This window comes from Muscardinus avellanarius (assembly GCF_963383645.1).
Source record: "Muscardinus avellanarius genome assembly, chromosome: 10".
Classification (NCBI taxonomy): domain Eukaryota; kingdom Metazoa; phylum Chordata; class Mammalia; order Rodentia; family Gliridae; genus Muscardinus; species Muscardinus avellanarius.
In genome coordinates this window covers 57,257,819-57,273,781 of record NC_137796.1, presented here as the reverse complement: position 1 = coordinate 57,273,781, position 15,963 = coordinate 57,257,819, and the positions used below count along the sequence as shown (strand labels likewise).

The 15,963-nt window shown below is 46.9% G+C and overlaps 1 protein-coding gene across 1 annotated transcript in view; it reads left to right on the top strand.

Moving 5' to 3' along the window:
- Positions 1 to 15,963, top strand: part of CBLC (Cbl proto-oncogene C) — a gene marked incomplete at both ends in the record, with an annotated part of 36,092 nt that overhangs the window by 7,006 nt on the left and 13,123 nt on the right. Inside the window, 5 exons of the mRNA XM_080703621.1 lie at positions 872 to 1,009; positions 8,478 to 8,565; positions 11,084 to 11,215; positions 12,643 to 12,804; positions 13,161 to 13,241. Of these exons, the coding sequence (XP_080559747.1) occupies positions 872 to 1,009; positions 8,478 to 8,565; positions 11,084 to 11,215; positions 12,643 to 12,804; positions 13,161 to 13,241 (601 nt within the window). The remainder of the gene's footprint in view (positions 1 to 871; positions 1,010 to 8,477; positions 8,566 to 11,083; positions 11,216 to 12,642; positions 12,805 to 13,160; positions 13,242 to 15,963) is intronic.

Below are 15,963 nucleotides of genomic sequence, written 5' to 3'. Positions count from 1 at the left end.
TAAAACAAGAAGGAAAAGAAAAAGGAATGTGTAACTCCTATAATCGAGAAGACCAGGGTTTGGGTTTCAGGCACAGCTGGGTCCAGATGTTCAAGTCCTGGTCAGGGATCAGTTTCCATTCATACCTTGTCTCTACTTCCCTCTGAGTTAGCTTCATTCTCAGACATGGTCTCTCCTCATGGTGTTAAATGGCTTCTAGAAGCTACAGCTACCCATCCCGGCAGCCTAGCAACCCCTGTGGAACGGGGCACCTTGATCTGAGAGTTGAAGCAAAAGCCCCAGGACTAACTCGATTGCTGTGGCCAAGGTCAGCAAAGGAGAGCAAGCTCTCTAAATAGAGCCATGTTAAGAGGAGCCACACAGGTCAAAGCAACTGAACCCCATGCCAGGTGTGGTGGCGCACACTTGTAATCCCAGCATTCGGGAGGCTGAGACCAGAGGATCACGGCTCGCAGACAGCCTCAGCGATTTAGTGAGGCCCTCCGCAACCTAGTGAGATCCTGTTTCAAAAATAAAGACTAGCCGGGCGTGGTGGCGCACGCTTGTAATCCCCGCACTTGGGAGGCGGGGACAGGAGGATCGCGCAGGTTCGAAGCTAGCCGCGCTGGCTTAGGAGACCCGTTTCCAAATAAAAATATAAAAATAGGTCTGGAAGTGTAGCTCGGAGGTAGAATGTCCCTGGGTTCTATCCTCAGACTTGCGAAAGAAAAAAAAAAAAAAAACCTGTAGGGGGAGGTAGGGATCTAGCACCTCACTTAACAGATGTGAGGCCGAGGTAAAGACTTAGACATCTGGATCACCAACAGGGTGGGGGGCTGGGCATTCCCAGGATGGACAAATGACCAATGATGACTCCTTCTTCTCCCTCCAGCTACATCTTCCGGCCCAGCTGTACTCGCCTGGGCCAGTGGGTCATCGGCTACGTGAACGCAGAGGGGAGCATCCTGCAGACCATCCCGCTGAACAGACCCCTGTTCCAGGTGCTCCTGAAAGGGCAGAAGGACGGCATGTGAGTCTTCATCCCGCTCCCAATGGGGTGGCAGCAAAGTCCATGCTTTTTTTTTTTTTTTTTCTCTTGCAGGACTAGAGATAGAACCCAGGGGCATTCTACCTCTGAGCAACACCCCATTTTTTTTTTATTCTTTATTTTGAAACAGGGTCCCACTGAATTGTAAAGGGCTTCACTAAGTAGCTGAGGCTGCCTTCAAACCTCCGCAGTCCTCCTGTCTCAGCTTCCCAAATGATGGGATTACAAGCGTGTGCCACCACACCTGGCTTAGAAATCATGCATTTTGAAGCCGGGTATGGTGGCTCACACCAGTAATCCCAGTACTTGGGAATCTGAGACAGAAGGATCACAGGCTCAAGGCCAGCCTCAGCAACTTAGCAAGACTCTCGGCAACCTAATGAGACCCTGTTTCAAAACTTAAAAAAATAAAATAAAATAGGGCTAGGGCTGGGGTGTAGCTCAGAGATAGAATACCCCTGGGTTCCATCCCCAGTAACACACACACACACACACACACACACACACACACACACACACACAGATAATTAATTAGTTAATTAATTAATTAAATCACACATTTTGCTCAGGTGGGAGGTTTACACAGGGTCCAGGGACGTCAGCAGTCTGCAATACTGACGTTCTCCAGAAGGTGGTAGTCGAGGGTCCAGAGGAAGGGCTCCCTCTCAAGTTCACACAAAGCAGCCTCCTAAGGGGCTAGCAGGACAGAGCCCAGGAGGCGTGTACCTTGAACCCGGCTCAGGAGCGTTTGCTTCTAGGTATTAGACCCTGTTCTGTTCTAGAATCTAGACTGGTAAGGCAGAAAGAACTGCACAAGCGGTGAGACTGGTGTTTTCCACCTAGTAACCTTGGCTCCCGGCCCCACCTCACCCCACCCCCATTTCCTTACGGGAAGCTGCTCTAGGAAGGAGGAGGGGGAGGAGAGCTTTGGTTTGGGAGTTTGGCTTTTTTTTTAATCAAGTGAAGCAAATATTTTATTTAAATCAGTTGTCATATCACATCTTATCCAAATGAGCATAATACAACATTGTTCTTAAAAGAAGGGGCACAACCCACACACAGACACACTCTGGTAGCTATCAAAATACCATTGGGAAGTTTCATTCAGCCTGTGTATGAGGCCCTGTTACAAGAGAAGAATCAAAAACTTACAACAATTGTTTCCTGCATAACAAGAAAACCACGTCATGACTCTGCCTCAGGACTGAGCACATGCATGTCCAAACGGCCATAACAATCAGGAAAATAGACCCAAGACGTAAATCTGCTCCTGAAAAACACTTGTTTCCAACCGCCACCGGCTGAGAAAGAAAATTTTCACAGCAAGGATGGAGTATTTTGTATGTTTCCAAATGCTTTTTATTTTTAGCTCCTTGGGCATAAAAGGAAAGTGACCAATTTACGGCCATTCCACCCTGAACGCGCCCAATCTTTTTTGATCTCAGTAGTTAAGCACTGTTGGTCCTGATTAGTACTTGAATGGGAGTTTGACTTTTTTTTTTTTTTTTTTTTTTTTTTTTTGCGGGTCTGGGGATGGAACCCAGGGGCATTTGAAACCTCCGAGCCACATCCCCTGCCCTATTTTTTTATTCTTTATTTTGAAACAGGGTCTCACTAAGTTGCAGAGGGCCTCACTAAGTAGCTGAGGCTGTCCGCGAACCGCGATCCTCTAGTTTCAGCCTCCCAAATGCTGGGATTACAAACGTGCGCCACCTCGCCCGTCTGGGAGTTTGACTTTTAACTAGAGCTTTCTTGTTTTTGTGGTGTTGGGAATGGGACTTGGGCCTCATGCATGCTAGCAAGCACTCTAGCACAGAATCTCAGGCAGAGCTGAACCATGACCAGAGCTGTGTGTGTGTGTGTGTGTGTGTGTGTGTGTGTGTGTGTGTGTGTGTGTGTGTGTTATTCAGGACTGAACCCAGGGGAATTCTACCTCTGAGCACACCCTAGCTCTATTTTACTTTTTAATTTGAAACAGGGTCTCACTAGATTGTTAAGAGTCTCGCTATATTGTCGAGGCTGTCCTCCTGCCTCAGCCTCCCAAGTACTGGGGTTACAAGTGTGTGCAACCACGCCCAGCTACACAGAAGCTTTTTATCAGTCATATCCACATGGCCAATATGATATGGGATAGATGATAGATATATAGTGATACATAGATAAGCCCTTCAATGGTGCACACTTTTTTTTTTGGTACTTTTGGTACTGGGGGTTGAACCCAGAGGCTTCTGCCTCCAAGCTACATCCCTACCCTGATTTCTTTTCTTTCTTTCTTTCTTTCTTTCTCTCTTTCTTTCTTTCTTTCTTTCCTTTTTATCTTTTATCTTTTTTCTTTTTTTTTTTTTTTTGCAGGTTTGGGGATTGAACCCAGGGGCATTCTACCTCTGAGCTACACCCCCTGCCCTGCTTTTTATTCTTTATTTTGAAACAGAGTCTCACTAAGTTCCAGAGGGCCTCACTAAGTAGCTGAGGCTGTCCGCAAACCATGATCCTCTGGTCTCAGCCTCCCAAATGGCGGGATTTCCCCTAGCCTTATTTATTTATTTATTTATTTATTTATTTATTTATTTATTTATTTATTTTTGGAACTGGGGTTCCTGGAAACCCTTCTACCTCAGGGCTACACTCCCAGACCTATTTTATACTTTTTTTTTTTTTGTAGGTCTGTGGATGAAACCCAGGGGCATTCAACCTCTGAGCTACACCCCCTGCCCTATTTTTTATTCTTTATTTTGAAACCGGGTCTCACTGAGTTGCAAAGGGTGTCACTAAGTAGCTGCGGCTGTCCGCGAACCATGGTCCTCCAGTCTCAGCCTTCCGAATGCTGGGATTATAAGCGTGTACCACCACGCCCCACTCTATTTTATATTTTTTATTTGGAAACAGGGTCTCTTAAGCCAGCGAGGCTGGCTTCGAACCTGCGTGATCCTCCTGTCTCCATCTCCCAAGTGCAGGGATTACAAGTGTGTGCCACCACGCCTGGCTTTATTTATTTTATTGTATGTATGTATGTATGTATGTATGTATGTATGTATTTTTGTGGTATTGGGGATGGCACCCAAGGGCATTCTACCTCTGAGTGATACCCTCATCCCTATATATATTTTTTATTCTTTATTTTGAAACAGGGTCTTATTGAGTTGCAAAGAGCCTCACTAAGTAGCTGAGGCTGGCCGGGAATGGGAATCCTCCTTTTTCAACCTCCCCAAGGCAGGGATTACAAGCGTGTGCCACCACGCCCAGTTTTTATTCTTTATTTTGAAATAGGGTCTCACTAAGTAGCGGAGATCCTCACTAAGTAACTGAGGCTAGCTTCAAATCTGCAATCCTCCTGTCTCAGCCTCCCAAGTACTGGGATTACAAACTTGGGCCCCCAAACCCAGCTGAAACTGTGTTTCAAAACAAAAAAGAAAAAGGATTAGGGGTGTAACTCAGAGGTGAAATGCTCCTGGGTTCAGTCCCCAGGACTAAAAAAATGCTCACAACACTTTTGGCAACCAACCCCCGCGTAACATTCCCTGTTTCGTTTAGAGACACTTTAACGCATAGTGTTGACTCATTAACACGGCCCCATAGCTGATAGCATCTAACCCCCGCCTACACGAAGTTTATTTAACGTGAAGTTTCTGGATAAGGCATAGCACAGCCACCGCCTGCTCTGGCAAATAGACTTAGCACCAGTCTGGGGCCATTCAAAGCAGCAAAAGCAACAGAAGACATGAAAATGAGGAGAAGGTGGTACTCGGTAGACTGCAAGAAAGACCCATTTATTTATTTGTTTGTTTATTGGTGGTACTGGGGGTGGAACCCAGAGGCTTTCTACCTCCGGGCTATACTCCCAGACCTATTTTATATTTTATTTAGAAACAGGGTCTCACTAAGTTGCTGGAAGCCTCACTGAGTAGCTGAGGCTGGCTTCGAACCCTTGCGATCCTCCTGACTCAGCCTCCCAAGCCCGGCTAAGAAAGACCCATTTAAAGCGGGGAGGAGAGCTGAAGCCAGAGATGGCCTTACCCTGCTCCACCTCAGCTGACTGTGAGCCTCCAGCAGCTCAACTCTTTTGTTTGTTTTTGTATAGGAATGGAATCCAGGTAATACTGCCTTTGAGCTACACCCCCAGACCCATTTTTTTTTTAAATTTTGAAACAGGGTCTTGCTAAGTTACTGAGGCTGTCCTCAAACCTGCAGTCCTCCTGTTCTCAGCCTCCCGAGTATTGGGACTACAGGTGTGCACCGCCATGTTCTGGCTGCGCCTCAAATTTTGCAATGCACTGCATGCATCTGTGAACAACCTTAAAATGCTCTCAGTGTAACCCGAAGGCCACACATCATTCACAAACACAGAGTTTGTGAACACTGATCTATCGTATAGACACACAGCTGAAGACACAGGCACCAAGAGGCAGAGACATTTACCCAGGTCACATAGCGCTGAACTGAGAAACTGGGATTTTTTTTAATTTTTTTATTTTTAATTTTTTTGGTGGTACTGGGGGTGGAACCCAGAGGCTTTCTACCTCCGGGCTATACTCCCAGACCTATTTTATATTTTATTTGGAAAGAGGGTCTCACTAAGTTGCTGAGAGCCTCGCTAAGTAGCTGAGGCTGGCTTCGAACCTGTGCAGTCCTCCTGTCTCAGCCTCCCAAGCGCGGGGATTACAAGTGTGCGCCACCACGCCCAGCAGGAACTGGGATTTGAAGCCAAGCAGTCAGGCTCAGCATGCAACCTTTACCCACAGTACTGCCCTGGGTTCCAAGCCAGTTTTCTTCTCTCTCTTCTCTTCTCTTCTCTTGTTTCCCCCCCCCCTCTCTCTCTCTCTCTCTCTCTCTCTCTCTCGGTTGAACCCACAGCATTCTACTTCTGAGCTACATCCCAACCTGTTTTACTCTTTTGAAACAGGGTCTAAGTTACTGAGGGTCTTACTTAGTTGCTGACGTTCACCTCTAACCTGCGACCCTCCTGTCTCAGCCTCCCAAGTACTGGGGTATAGGTGTGTGCCACCATGCCTGGCTTCAGGTCAGATTTATTAAAATAAATTGGATTCCAGAATTATACACACATACAGGTTTGAGGCCAGCCTCGGCAATTTAGGGAGACCTTGTTTTAAAAAAAAAAAAAAAATCTGGGAGTGTAGCTCAGAGGTACAACACCCCCGGGTTCGCTGGGCATGGTGGTGCACACTTGTAATCCCAATACTTAGAGGCTAAAATAGAAAGATTGCAGGTTCGCGGCCAGCTTCAGCTACTTAGTGAGGTCCTCCACAATTTAGTAAAACCTATTTCAAAAGAAGGAATAAGTGAGCCAGGCGTGGTGGCGCACGCTTGTAATCCCCGCGCTTGGGAGGCTGAGACAGGAGGATCACGCAGGTTCGAGACCAGCCTCAGCCACTTAGTGAGGCTCTCAGCAACTTAGTGAGACCCTGTTTCCAAATAGAGTATAAAATAGGTCTGGGAGTGTAGCCTGGAAGTAGAAAAGCCCCTGAGTTCCATCCTCAGTACCACAAAAAAAGGAAGGAAGGAAGGAAGAAAGGAAGGAAGGAAGGAAGGAAGGAAGGAAGGAGAGAAAATAGGACTAGGGGTAGGTATATGCCCCTGGGTTCAATTCTTTTTTTTGGTGGTACTGGGGTTCCTGGAAACCCTTCTACCTCCAGGCTACACTCCCAGACCTATTTTATATTTTTATTTGGAAACAGGGGCTTATATTTTTATTTGGAAGCGAGGCTGGCTTCGAACCAGTGTGACCCTCCTGTCTCCGCCTCCCAAGCGCAGGGATTACAAGCGTGCACTACCACTCGGCTAGGTTCAATTCAAAATAACAAACACCAATCTTGCCAAGCAAGATGGCAAAGCCTATAGTTTCAGTACTTAGGAGGCTAAAGCAGGAGGATTGCAGGTTCAAGGTTAGATTTGGCAATTTAGTGAAATCTTGTTTCAAAATAAAACATAAGGCCAGGCATGGGCCTTATAATCCTAGTACTTGGGAGGCTGAGACAGGAGGATACCAGGTTCCAGGACAGCCTCTGGAGGACAGCCTCAGCTACTTAGTAAGGCCCTCTGCAACTTAGTGAGACACTGTTTCAAAATACTGAATAAAAATTTAGGCTGGGTTCAACAATATTTGGTTAAAAGACTAGTATTTCCTCCACCAAAACTTCATGGAAACCTTGTCAAAAATAACTTGTCAATGTTTGGAAGAATTTATCTCTAGGCTTTTTTAATTTAGCTCCAATGGTTTATATATCTGCCTTTAGAACAGTACTACACTGTTTCAATTATTGTAGCTTTATATGGTTTGAAATCAGAAAATATACATCTTCTAGCTTTGTTCTTCTTTGAGATTGTTTTGGGTATCTAGAGTCCATATTCCATATCAGGATAGATTTTTTCTGAAAAATAAATTAATAAATGTATGATAGTTTTACCTAAAAAAAAAAAAGAAAAAAATATTCTCTGGTAAGAAAGAAAGCAAAAAGAAATATTGAAATGTTATCTTTAAGTCATCAAGAGTTTGGTACCAGACAAATGAAACTGTTATGTGAGATTATCAATGTTAATATTGTATAAATTGCTATAATACTAGATGTCAACTACTAAGCCAAGCATGGGAAGGAGGGATGGGGAGGGAATGGGGTGGGGATTGGGTAGGGGCTAACTGGGCGATATGTGCATGTATGTCTACAAAAGTATTTTCTTTATACCACTATGATGTATGAATACATTGCACCAATAAAAAATAAATTTAAAAAAAAAATTTAGGCTGGGGGTAAAATGCCCCTGGGTTCAATTCCCAATACAATAAATAAATAAATAAATACAAAAAATAAAATGGGGTTGGGGGTATAGTTCAGAGGTAGAATGCCCTTGGGTTCAATGCCCAATACCACAAAAATAAATAAATAAATAAATAAATAAGGGCTGGAAGCCGAGTGTGGTGGCATACACTTATTATCCCAGCATTCGGGCAGCTGAAACAGGAGGATTGCAGTTTGCGGACAGCCTCAGCTACTTAGTGAGGTCCTTTGCAACTCAGTGAGACTCTGTTTCAAAATAAAAAATAGGGTTGGGGGAGTAGCTCAGAGGTAGAATATCCCTGGGTTCCATCCCTAGTACTGAAAACAAACAATCAAACAAACAAACAACAAAAATAAAAACAAAGACGGGCTGGGAACCGGGTGTGGTGGTGCATGTCTATAATCCCTATATTTAGGAGCCTGAGATGGGAGGATCACAGATTCACAGCCAGCCTCAGGAACTTAGTGAGACCCTGTTTCAAAATAAAAAATGAAATAGGGCTGGGGGTGTGGCTCAGAGATAGAATGCAGGAGAAGGAGAGAGAGGGAGAGGGGGAGGAGGAGGAGGAGGCCAGCAGTGGGGATCACAGGGAGCTATAGGGCCCCTGGGGGTGGGAGGTACCAGTGGCCCCTCAGTACCTGCTCCCTCTTTCCCTCAGCTACCTCTACCCAGATGGGAAGAACCACAACCCAGACCTGTCCAAGTTCTGCCAAGTGGAAGCCCAGCAGTGCATCCGTGTGTCACAGGTGAGCAAGCACTCAGTGCCCCACCCACCCCGCATCCCCAGTCCTATTTTTTTTTTCTTTTTTTGTGGTACTGGGATTCCTGGAAGTCCTTCTACCTCTGGGCTACACTCCCAGACCTATTTTAGACTTTTTAATTTTTGGAAACAGGGTCTCTTAAGCCAGCAAGCCTGGCTTCGAACTTGCGCGATCCTCTTGTCTCCGCCTCCCAAGCGCGGGGATTACAAGCGTGCGCCACCACGCCCAGCTCCAGTCCCATTTTTTATTCTTTATTTTAAAACAGGGTTTTAGCCAGGCGTGGTGGCGCACGCTTGTAATCCCACTACTTGGGAGGCTGAGACAGGAGGATCGCAGGTTCGTGGCCATCCTCAGCTACTCAGTGAGGCCCTCTGCAACTTAGTGAGACCGTGTTTCAAAATAATGAAACTTGGAGTAACTTGGAGGTAGAATGCCCCTGGGTTCCATCCCCAGTACTACACCAAAAAAACAAAACAAAACAAAACAAAAAACTAGGGTTTTACTGTGTTGCAAAGGGCCTCAGTAGCTGAGGCTGTCCATGAAACACAATCCTCCTGTCTCAGCATCCCAAATGCTGGGATTACAAGCATGCGCCACCATGCCTGGCTCTAAAACTCCTCTTGCTCTGAGGAATTGGGTATATTTGGGGGAGCAACCAAGGAAAATACTTGCCAGCAACAGCTCTTAATTTTCACAGCCACCCCAAAGTGAGAGGGAAGCCCAGAATATAAGTATATCCCACGTGATAGTTGTTACAAATTTACACTTAGAATTCTATTCACTGCTTATCTAAAATTCAAATATAATAGGGCTGTTACCGGCGGGGTTCAGTCCTGTGGGGGGCAAGTCCACTAGTGGTCGGGGGCCTCAGAAAGATGGGTCAAAAGGCAGGCGGCGTTCTGCAGATCCTTATCTGCAGCGGTTCCTTTCCCTCTATGAATTCCTCAAGTTTTTTAGTTACGACGTTTTGGAAAAGAAACCTGAAGTGGACAAAGGCTTCTTGAGCCAATGACACTTTATTATGAAAAACCCAAGAAATTTATACACTTCACCAGTAAAGTTAAGAGAAAGGGGGGCGGGTGTCTCTCAGCTGGCTGTTGGCCTTTGAAGAATTAACTTCTGTTTCTCTCCAAGGTCTTGCAGATAAGCAGCTCCAGGTGGCAGCCTCCCAGGATAGTCAAGGCTTGGGAGCTTCTCAGGGGAATCTTCTTTTAACCCTTCCTGGAACTTTCCATCTTTTGGGCTCAGTTTCTTTTTATAGTCCTAATTTCACATCACTGGAGCAATTCGTGTAGAAAGTTAAAAGAAATAATAGTGGAGGGTATCTAAAAGTGGGGGGTACTTTAGCCAGAGACGATACCTCCTTCTCGGGGCGTCCTTGCCGATTTTACTATGTGGAGTGGGGTCTCAACACATAGATGCCGAGGCAGCAGGATGTCTTGGCATAGGGCAAATGAGGCATGGTGGTGCGCACCTGTAATCCCAGTGCTTGAGAGGCTGAGACAGGAAGATCACAGGTTTGAGGACAACCTCAGCAAGTAATGAGTCTCTCATTAACCTAGGAGACCTTGTTTCAAAATAAAAAATAAAATAGAGTTGAGGTGTAGCTTGTACGCAGAATGCCTCTGGGTTCAATCCCTAGTACCAAAAAAGACCCCTCCCCCAAAAAACTAAAGTAATAGGGTAACCTAAACCAGGTTTGATGGTGCACACTTGTAATTCCAGCATTCAGGAGGCCGAGACAGGAGGATCATGATTCGCAGATAGCCTCAGCTACTTAGCGAGTCCCTTCACAACTCAGTGAAATCCTATTTCACAAATAAAGAATAAAAAATAGGGCTGGAACCGGGCGTGGTGGTGCACGCTTGTAATCTCTGCGCTTGGGAGGCTGAGACAGGAGGATCACATAGGTTCGAAACCAGCCTCAGCTACTTAGTGATGTTCTCAGCAACTTAGTGAGAGCCTGTTTCCAAATAAAAATATAAGATAGGTCTGGGAGTATAGCCCAGAGGTAGAAACCCCCGAGTTCTACCTCCAGTACCACCAAAAAAAAAAAAAAAAATAGGACTGGGGGTATAGCTCGGAGGTAGAATACCCCTGGGTTCTATCCCCAGTACTGCAAAATAAATAAATAAATAAATAAATAAATAAATAAATAAATAAATAAATAAAATAAAATAAGCCTGCCTCAGCAACTCAGGATCTCATCAACTTAGTGAGAGCCTGTTTCCAAATAAAAAATAAAATAGGGTTGGGCTGTAGCTTGAGGGTAGAATGGCCCTGGGTTTAATCCCTAATACCCCCCCCCAAAAAAAAAAAGGGTAGGTGGGGGAATCCATATTTCTGTTTGCTACGTCTAGCAGCCCTGAGTGTAGACCACCCTCATGACAAGGAGGAAGGACATGCAGGAGGCCTGAGATGAAGCCTCAAGCTGGACAGAGGGATCAAGGCTGGGCAGAGGTCGGGGGCTTTCTTCCTGTCCCTCCCATCTCTCGCCCACCAGGAGCAGCTGCAGCTGTACTGGGCCATGAACTCCACATTCGAACTCTGCAAGATCTGCGCCGAGAGGAACAAGGACGTGAGGATCGAGCCGTGTGGTCACCTGCTCTGCAGCCGCTGCCTGGCTTCCTGGCAGGTAGGGCGGGCTCCTCTCTGGTTCCTCTCTGGGTCTCCCCACTCCACAGTAAAAGCCTCAGCAGGAGCTGGGCGCGGTGGCACACACCTGTAACTGGGTACTTGGGAGGCTGAGATGGGAGGATCGCAGGTTCCAGGACGGCCTCAGCAACCTAGTGAGACCTTGTTTCAAAATAAAAAGATAAGAGCCGGGCGTGGTAGCGCACGCTTGTAATCCCTGTGCTTAGGAGGCTGAGACAGGAGGATCCTGCAGGTTCAAAGCCAGCCTCAGCTGGCTTAAGAGATCCTTTCTCCAAATAAAATATAAAAAATAGGTCTGGGAGTGTAGCCCAGAGGTAGAGGGCCCCTGGGTTCCACCCCTAGTACCACCAAAAAATAAATAAATAAATAAATAAATAAAAAGATAAGCCAGGTGCGGTGTCACATGACACACGTCATCCCAGTGCTTGGGAGGCTGCGACAGGAGGATCACACAGGTTTGAAAATAAAAAGATAAAATAGGATTGGTGGTATAGCTCAGAGGAATGCCTCTGTGTTCAAGCTCCAGTACTTATTTATTTATTTATTTATTTACTGGTGGTACTGGGGTTCCTGGAAGCCCTTTACCTCCGGGCTACATTCCCAGACCTATTTTATATTTTATTTTATTTGGAAACAGGGTCTCTTAAGCCAGCACAGCTGGCTTCGAACCTGCGCAATACTCCTGTCTCCGCCTCCCAAGCACGGGATTACAAGCGTGCGCCACCACGCCCAACTCTTATTTTTTTATTCTTTATTTTGAAACAGGGTCTAACTAAGTTGCAGAGGACCTCACTAAGTAGCTGAGGCTGTCCGTGAACCGCGATCCTCCCATCTCAGCCTCCCGAATACTGGGATTACAAGCGTGCGCCACCACACCCAGCTCTATTTTTTAATTTTGAAATAGGGTCTCACTAAGTTGAGAAGGGCCTCACTAAATAGCTGAGGCTGGCCACAAACCTGTGATTCTCCCATCTCATCCTCCCAAGTACTGGGATTAGAAGTGTGCACCACCGCACCCGGTTCCCTTTCTCCATTGCTGGCAATAAGATTAGATAGACAGAGCTCTCTCTGTCCCCTGCTGGGTGTTCAGGAGCCAGTACCTTTGCCTCTCTGGGCCTTGCTTCCTCCTCTGCAAAACAGGGCTAATGGCAATAACCCCAAGGGCTGTGGCGGTCTAAGCAAAGGCTTGGCCAGCAGGTGTCACTAGGCTCCATGGGGCCCCTGGCCAGTGTGCTCCCTCCTTGGCTTCCTAGGCTGGGGTCCTGTCTCACCTCCCACCTTCCCTCCAAAACCTCCCTCCCCTTGCAGTCCCCATATCACTCTTGGAGGTGGAGGTCCCCACAGTCCCAGGGCAGGTATGGGGCTCCAAGATGAAGATGCTGACCCTCATCTCCACCACCTCCCCAGCTTTCTGACAGTCAGACCTGCCCCTTCTGCCGATGCCAGATCCAGGGCCAAGAGGCTGTGAGCATATGTCAGATCTCAGGGAGGCTGGCAGAGGCAGGAGGTGCTGCTAAGGGCCGGCAGGACAGCAGCCACCGGGAAGACCAGGCATTGGAGCTGGGACAGGTAAGCAGGGCTGGGCAGGAGCCTGAGCCAGAACTCCTGGGTCAGGGGAAGGAGAACTGAGCCTGGAAGGCTGGGGCTGGACCCCTGGGTCTGATAGAGGAGGTGGGGCCTGGACTCTTGAGTCTGAGGGAGGAGGGCTGGGCCTGGATCCCTGGGTCTGATGAAGGAGGGGCAGGATTCTTGGGTGTTCGAGGACCCGGGGCTGTGGCTTTCTCTGGTCATCTCCTCCGAGGGCTGGCCTTCGTCTTCGCCTCTGTGATGTGCACAGTCTAGAATGATGCCTGGTGCTGCCTCTGAGCAGAAGCACATACAGGTGAAAAGAACATGGTGGCTCACTGCTCCCCCGACTCCTCCAGGTGGCCTCCTCTGCGCCTCCGGTGCCCCCTCAGCTAGATCTGTCCTCCAAGAAACCCAAAAGTGAAGGGCAGCTGAAGTTGGTAAGTCCAGCACTGCTCTGAGGGAGCCAGTGAGAGTCACACTCAGCCTCAGGGTCCCTGGTCCAGCCAGGTGCTCAGGGTACCAAGCCTGGCTCCCATCCTTGGCCCCAGTAAAGTGTGGTCTAGCCTCCACTGTTGTGGGATGCCCTGTCCCACAGCCTGGTCCAGAGACAAAGGAAACTCTGGAGGCTCAAATCACATCATCAGGTTTCTTTATTCACCGGTGATGACCTAGTCACTGGGACTCCATCTCCATGGAACTGGGCCTCAAAGGGGTCACCTGATTTTTATACTCTCAGTCTCCTAATTTTGGGAAGGGAGAGGTAAACAGGAGAGATTTATTTTACCTAGCATAAGCAAGATACAAAAAACAGGAAAAGTGGTTAATTTACATACATCCCCGGCCCTCCCTAATCTTGTAAATGGCCCAGAGTCTCTCTTGTTTACAATGACTCCAGGATTGCCTAGAGAACTCCCTGATTAACTTGGAAAGGGGAGTTCTGTCTTTTATCTTCTGAAGTGTCAGCTTGGGCAACTAAGAATTTAAGTGTAAATTCATAACTAACAATAATTCCAAGGCTCTGACTGGGTTTCTTACTTCATTTTTCCCTTTGGTTGGGAATTCTCAATATATTTTCATGAGAAATTCTCAACCTCGAAGGCTACTTTTGTTTTCTTGTTTTATTTTGTTTTGGTGGTACTGGGGTTCTTGGAAACCCTTCTACCTCCGGGCTACACTCCCAGACCTATTTTATTTTATATTTTTATTTGGAAACAGGGTCTCTTAAGCCAGCGAGGCTGGCTTTGAACCTGCGCGATCCTCCTGTCTCTGCCTCCCAAGCAAGGGGATTACAAGCGTGCGCCACCACGCCTGGCAAAAAGCCACTTTTGGTCAGAGCCACAAGAGCAGCATATGGGGGTGGCTCCCTCCCAGCCATCAGAGTTTTTACTACTCATCGGACCAAACCCCTGACATTCATTATGAGACAGCATCTAATCAAGACAAAAAAAAACCATAACCACCATTAAAGAGGTCAAGTAAAACCAATTTTGGAGCATATTACTGAAAAGGTTAACCCCAGAGTTTTCTGCCAGTTTATCAGCCAAGGTGGTCAAACCTTTTAAGGTTTGTGTGATAGTTTTATCAGAGACAGTGTTATTTGGTATGAAAGGACGGCATTGACCCCCCGCCCCCAGCATCCTCTGTATGAGACATGATGTAAAATTGGCTGACTGATGGAAGCTGAATAGCCTGGGAGAAGTGCCTCTGGGGCTCAGGGGACGATATTTTGCCATCTCAGTGTTGGTGTCTACCTCGGGGAATAGGAGGGCTAGAATCTTACAAGTTTTACTGGACAAGTTTTTGTTTCCCTTCTTAAAGATAACATCTTTAAACCAGTCTCAGCCGAGCTCCACCACACAGGATGAGAACTGCCAATTGCTTTTTCATTTCAGCCATGCAAAGTCACATTAGGCAGACACTCAAATGTGAAAATTAAGAAGCCGAGGACCACCGTAAATCCTGCTAGTAAAGTCAGTCCTAAGGCACTTATAACGGAAAACCTAGAGTCCAGTTTTGTGGTTTGAGATGTGATGCTCCTGGTCTCTCATTGTGCAGGGGTCTGTTGGTTTCTGGATGTGCGTGGAGCAGCGTAGGTCATCTTTCTCAGGATAAAATGCTTGGTTCTCCAGATTTCCTGTGAGCAGTCCAATGAGTCGTCCCCAGGGCTGGGGGCTCTGAGGCTGCAGTTTCAGGCAACTGTAATAAATCCAAGCCACAGTATTTTGGATTTTTCACTGTTTTTGGAGTAGCAAGAATAACAGTGAAAAGCCCTCTCCATTTTGCCTTGAGGGGACTTTGACCCACGCTAAGCTTCCAGGCTGATAGGGATGAACTGGGACAAATGGTCTAATAACCGTTTATGCAGGTCGTGTATGACTTTAGCTAGTTCTCTCATAAGTTTATGCACTTTTAACTCCCCTGCCTCCCACAGCCTTCCTGGCAATCTTTAGAGGATAGGAGGGGGTTGAGCATACATCATTCTATAGGGAGAATACCCTGTTTCTCTTGTTAGCCGTGTATCTAATCCTTTATAGGACCAGGGGAAAAGCTCAACCCAAGCTAGCTTATCTCCTCGACATATTTTTCCTAACCCAGCCTTAATAGTTGTATTTAGAGCCAGGCATGGTGGCTCGTGCTTGTAATCCCAGCATTTGGGAGGCTGAGACAGGAGCATCGTGGTTCGCTGACAGCCTCAGCTAATTAGTGAGGCCCTTTGCAACTCAGTGAGGCTCTGTTTTAGAATAAAGACTAAAAGCCGGGCGTGGTGGCGCACGCTTGTAATCCCCGTGCTTGGGAGGCTGACACAGGAGTATTCTGCAGGTTCGAAGCCGGCCTCAGCTGGCTTAAGAGACCCTGTTTCCAAATAAAATATAAAATAGGTCTGGGAGTGTAGCCTGGATGTAGAAGGCCCCTGGGTTCCATCCCCAGTACCACCAAAAAAAAAAAAAAAAAAAAAAGACTTTTTAGTAGGGCTGGGAGTGTAGCTCAGAGGTAGAATGCTCCTGGGTTCTATCCCCAGTACTGCCAAATATATTTTATTTATTCTCTACTTTGTCTGAACTTTGTGACCTATATGCAGAAAGCAGCTTCGAGGTGATGCTCCAGGCAATGCTCACATCCTGGTAACTTGCATGATAAAGACTGGTTTGTTGCCTAACC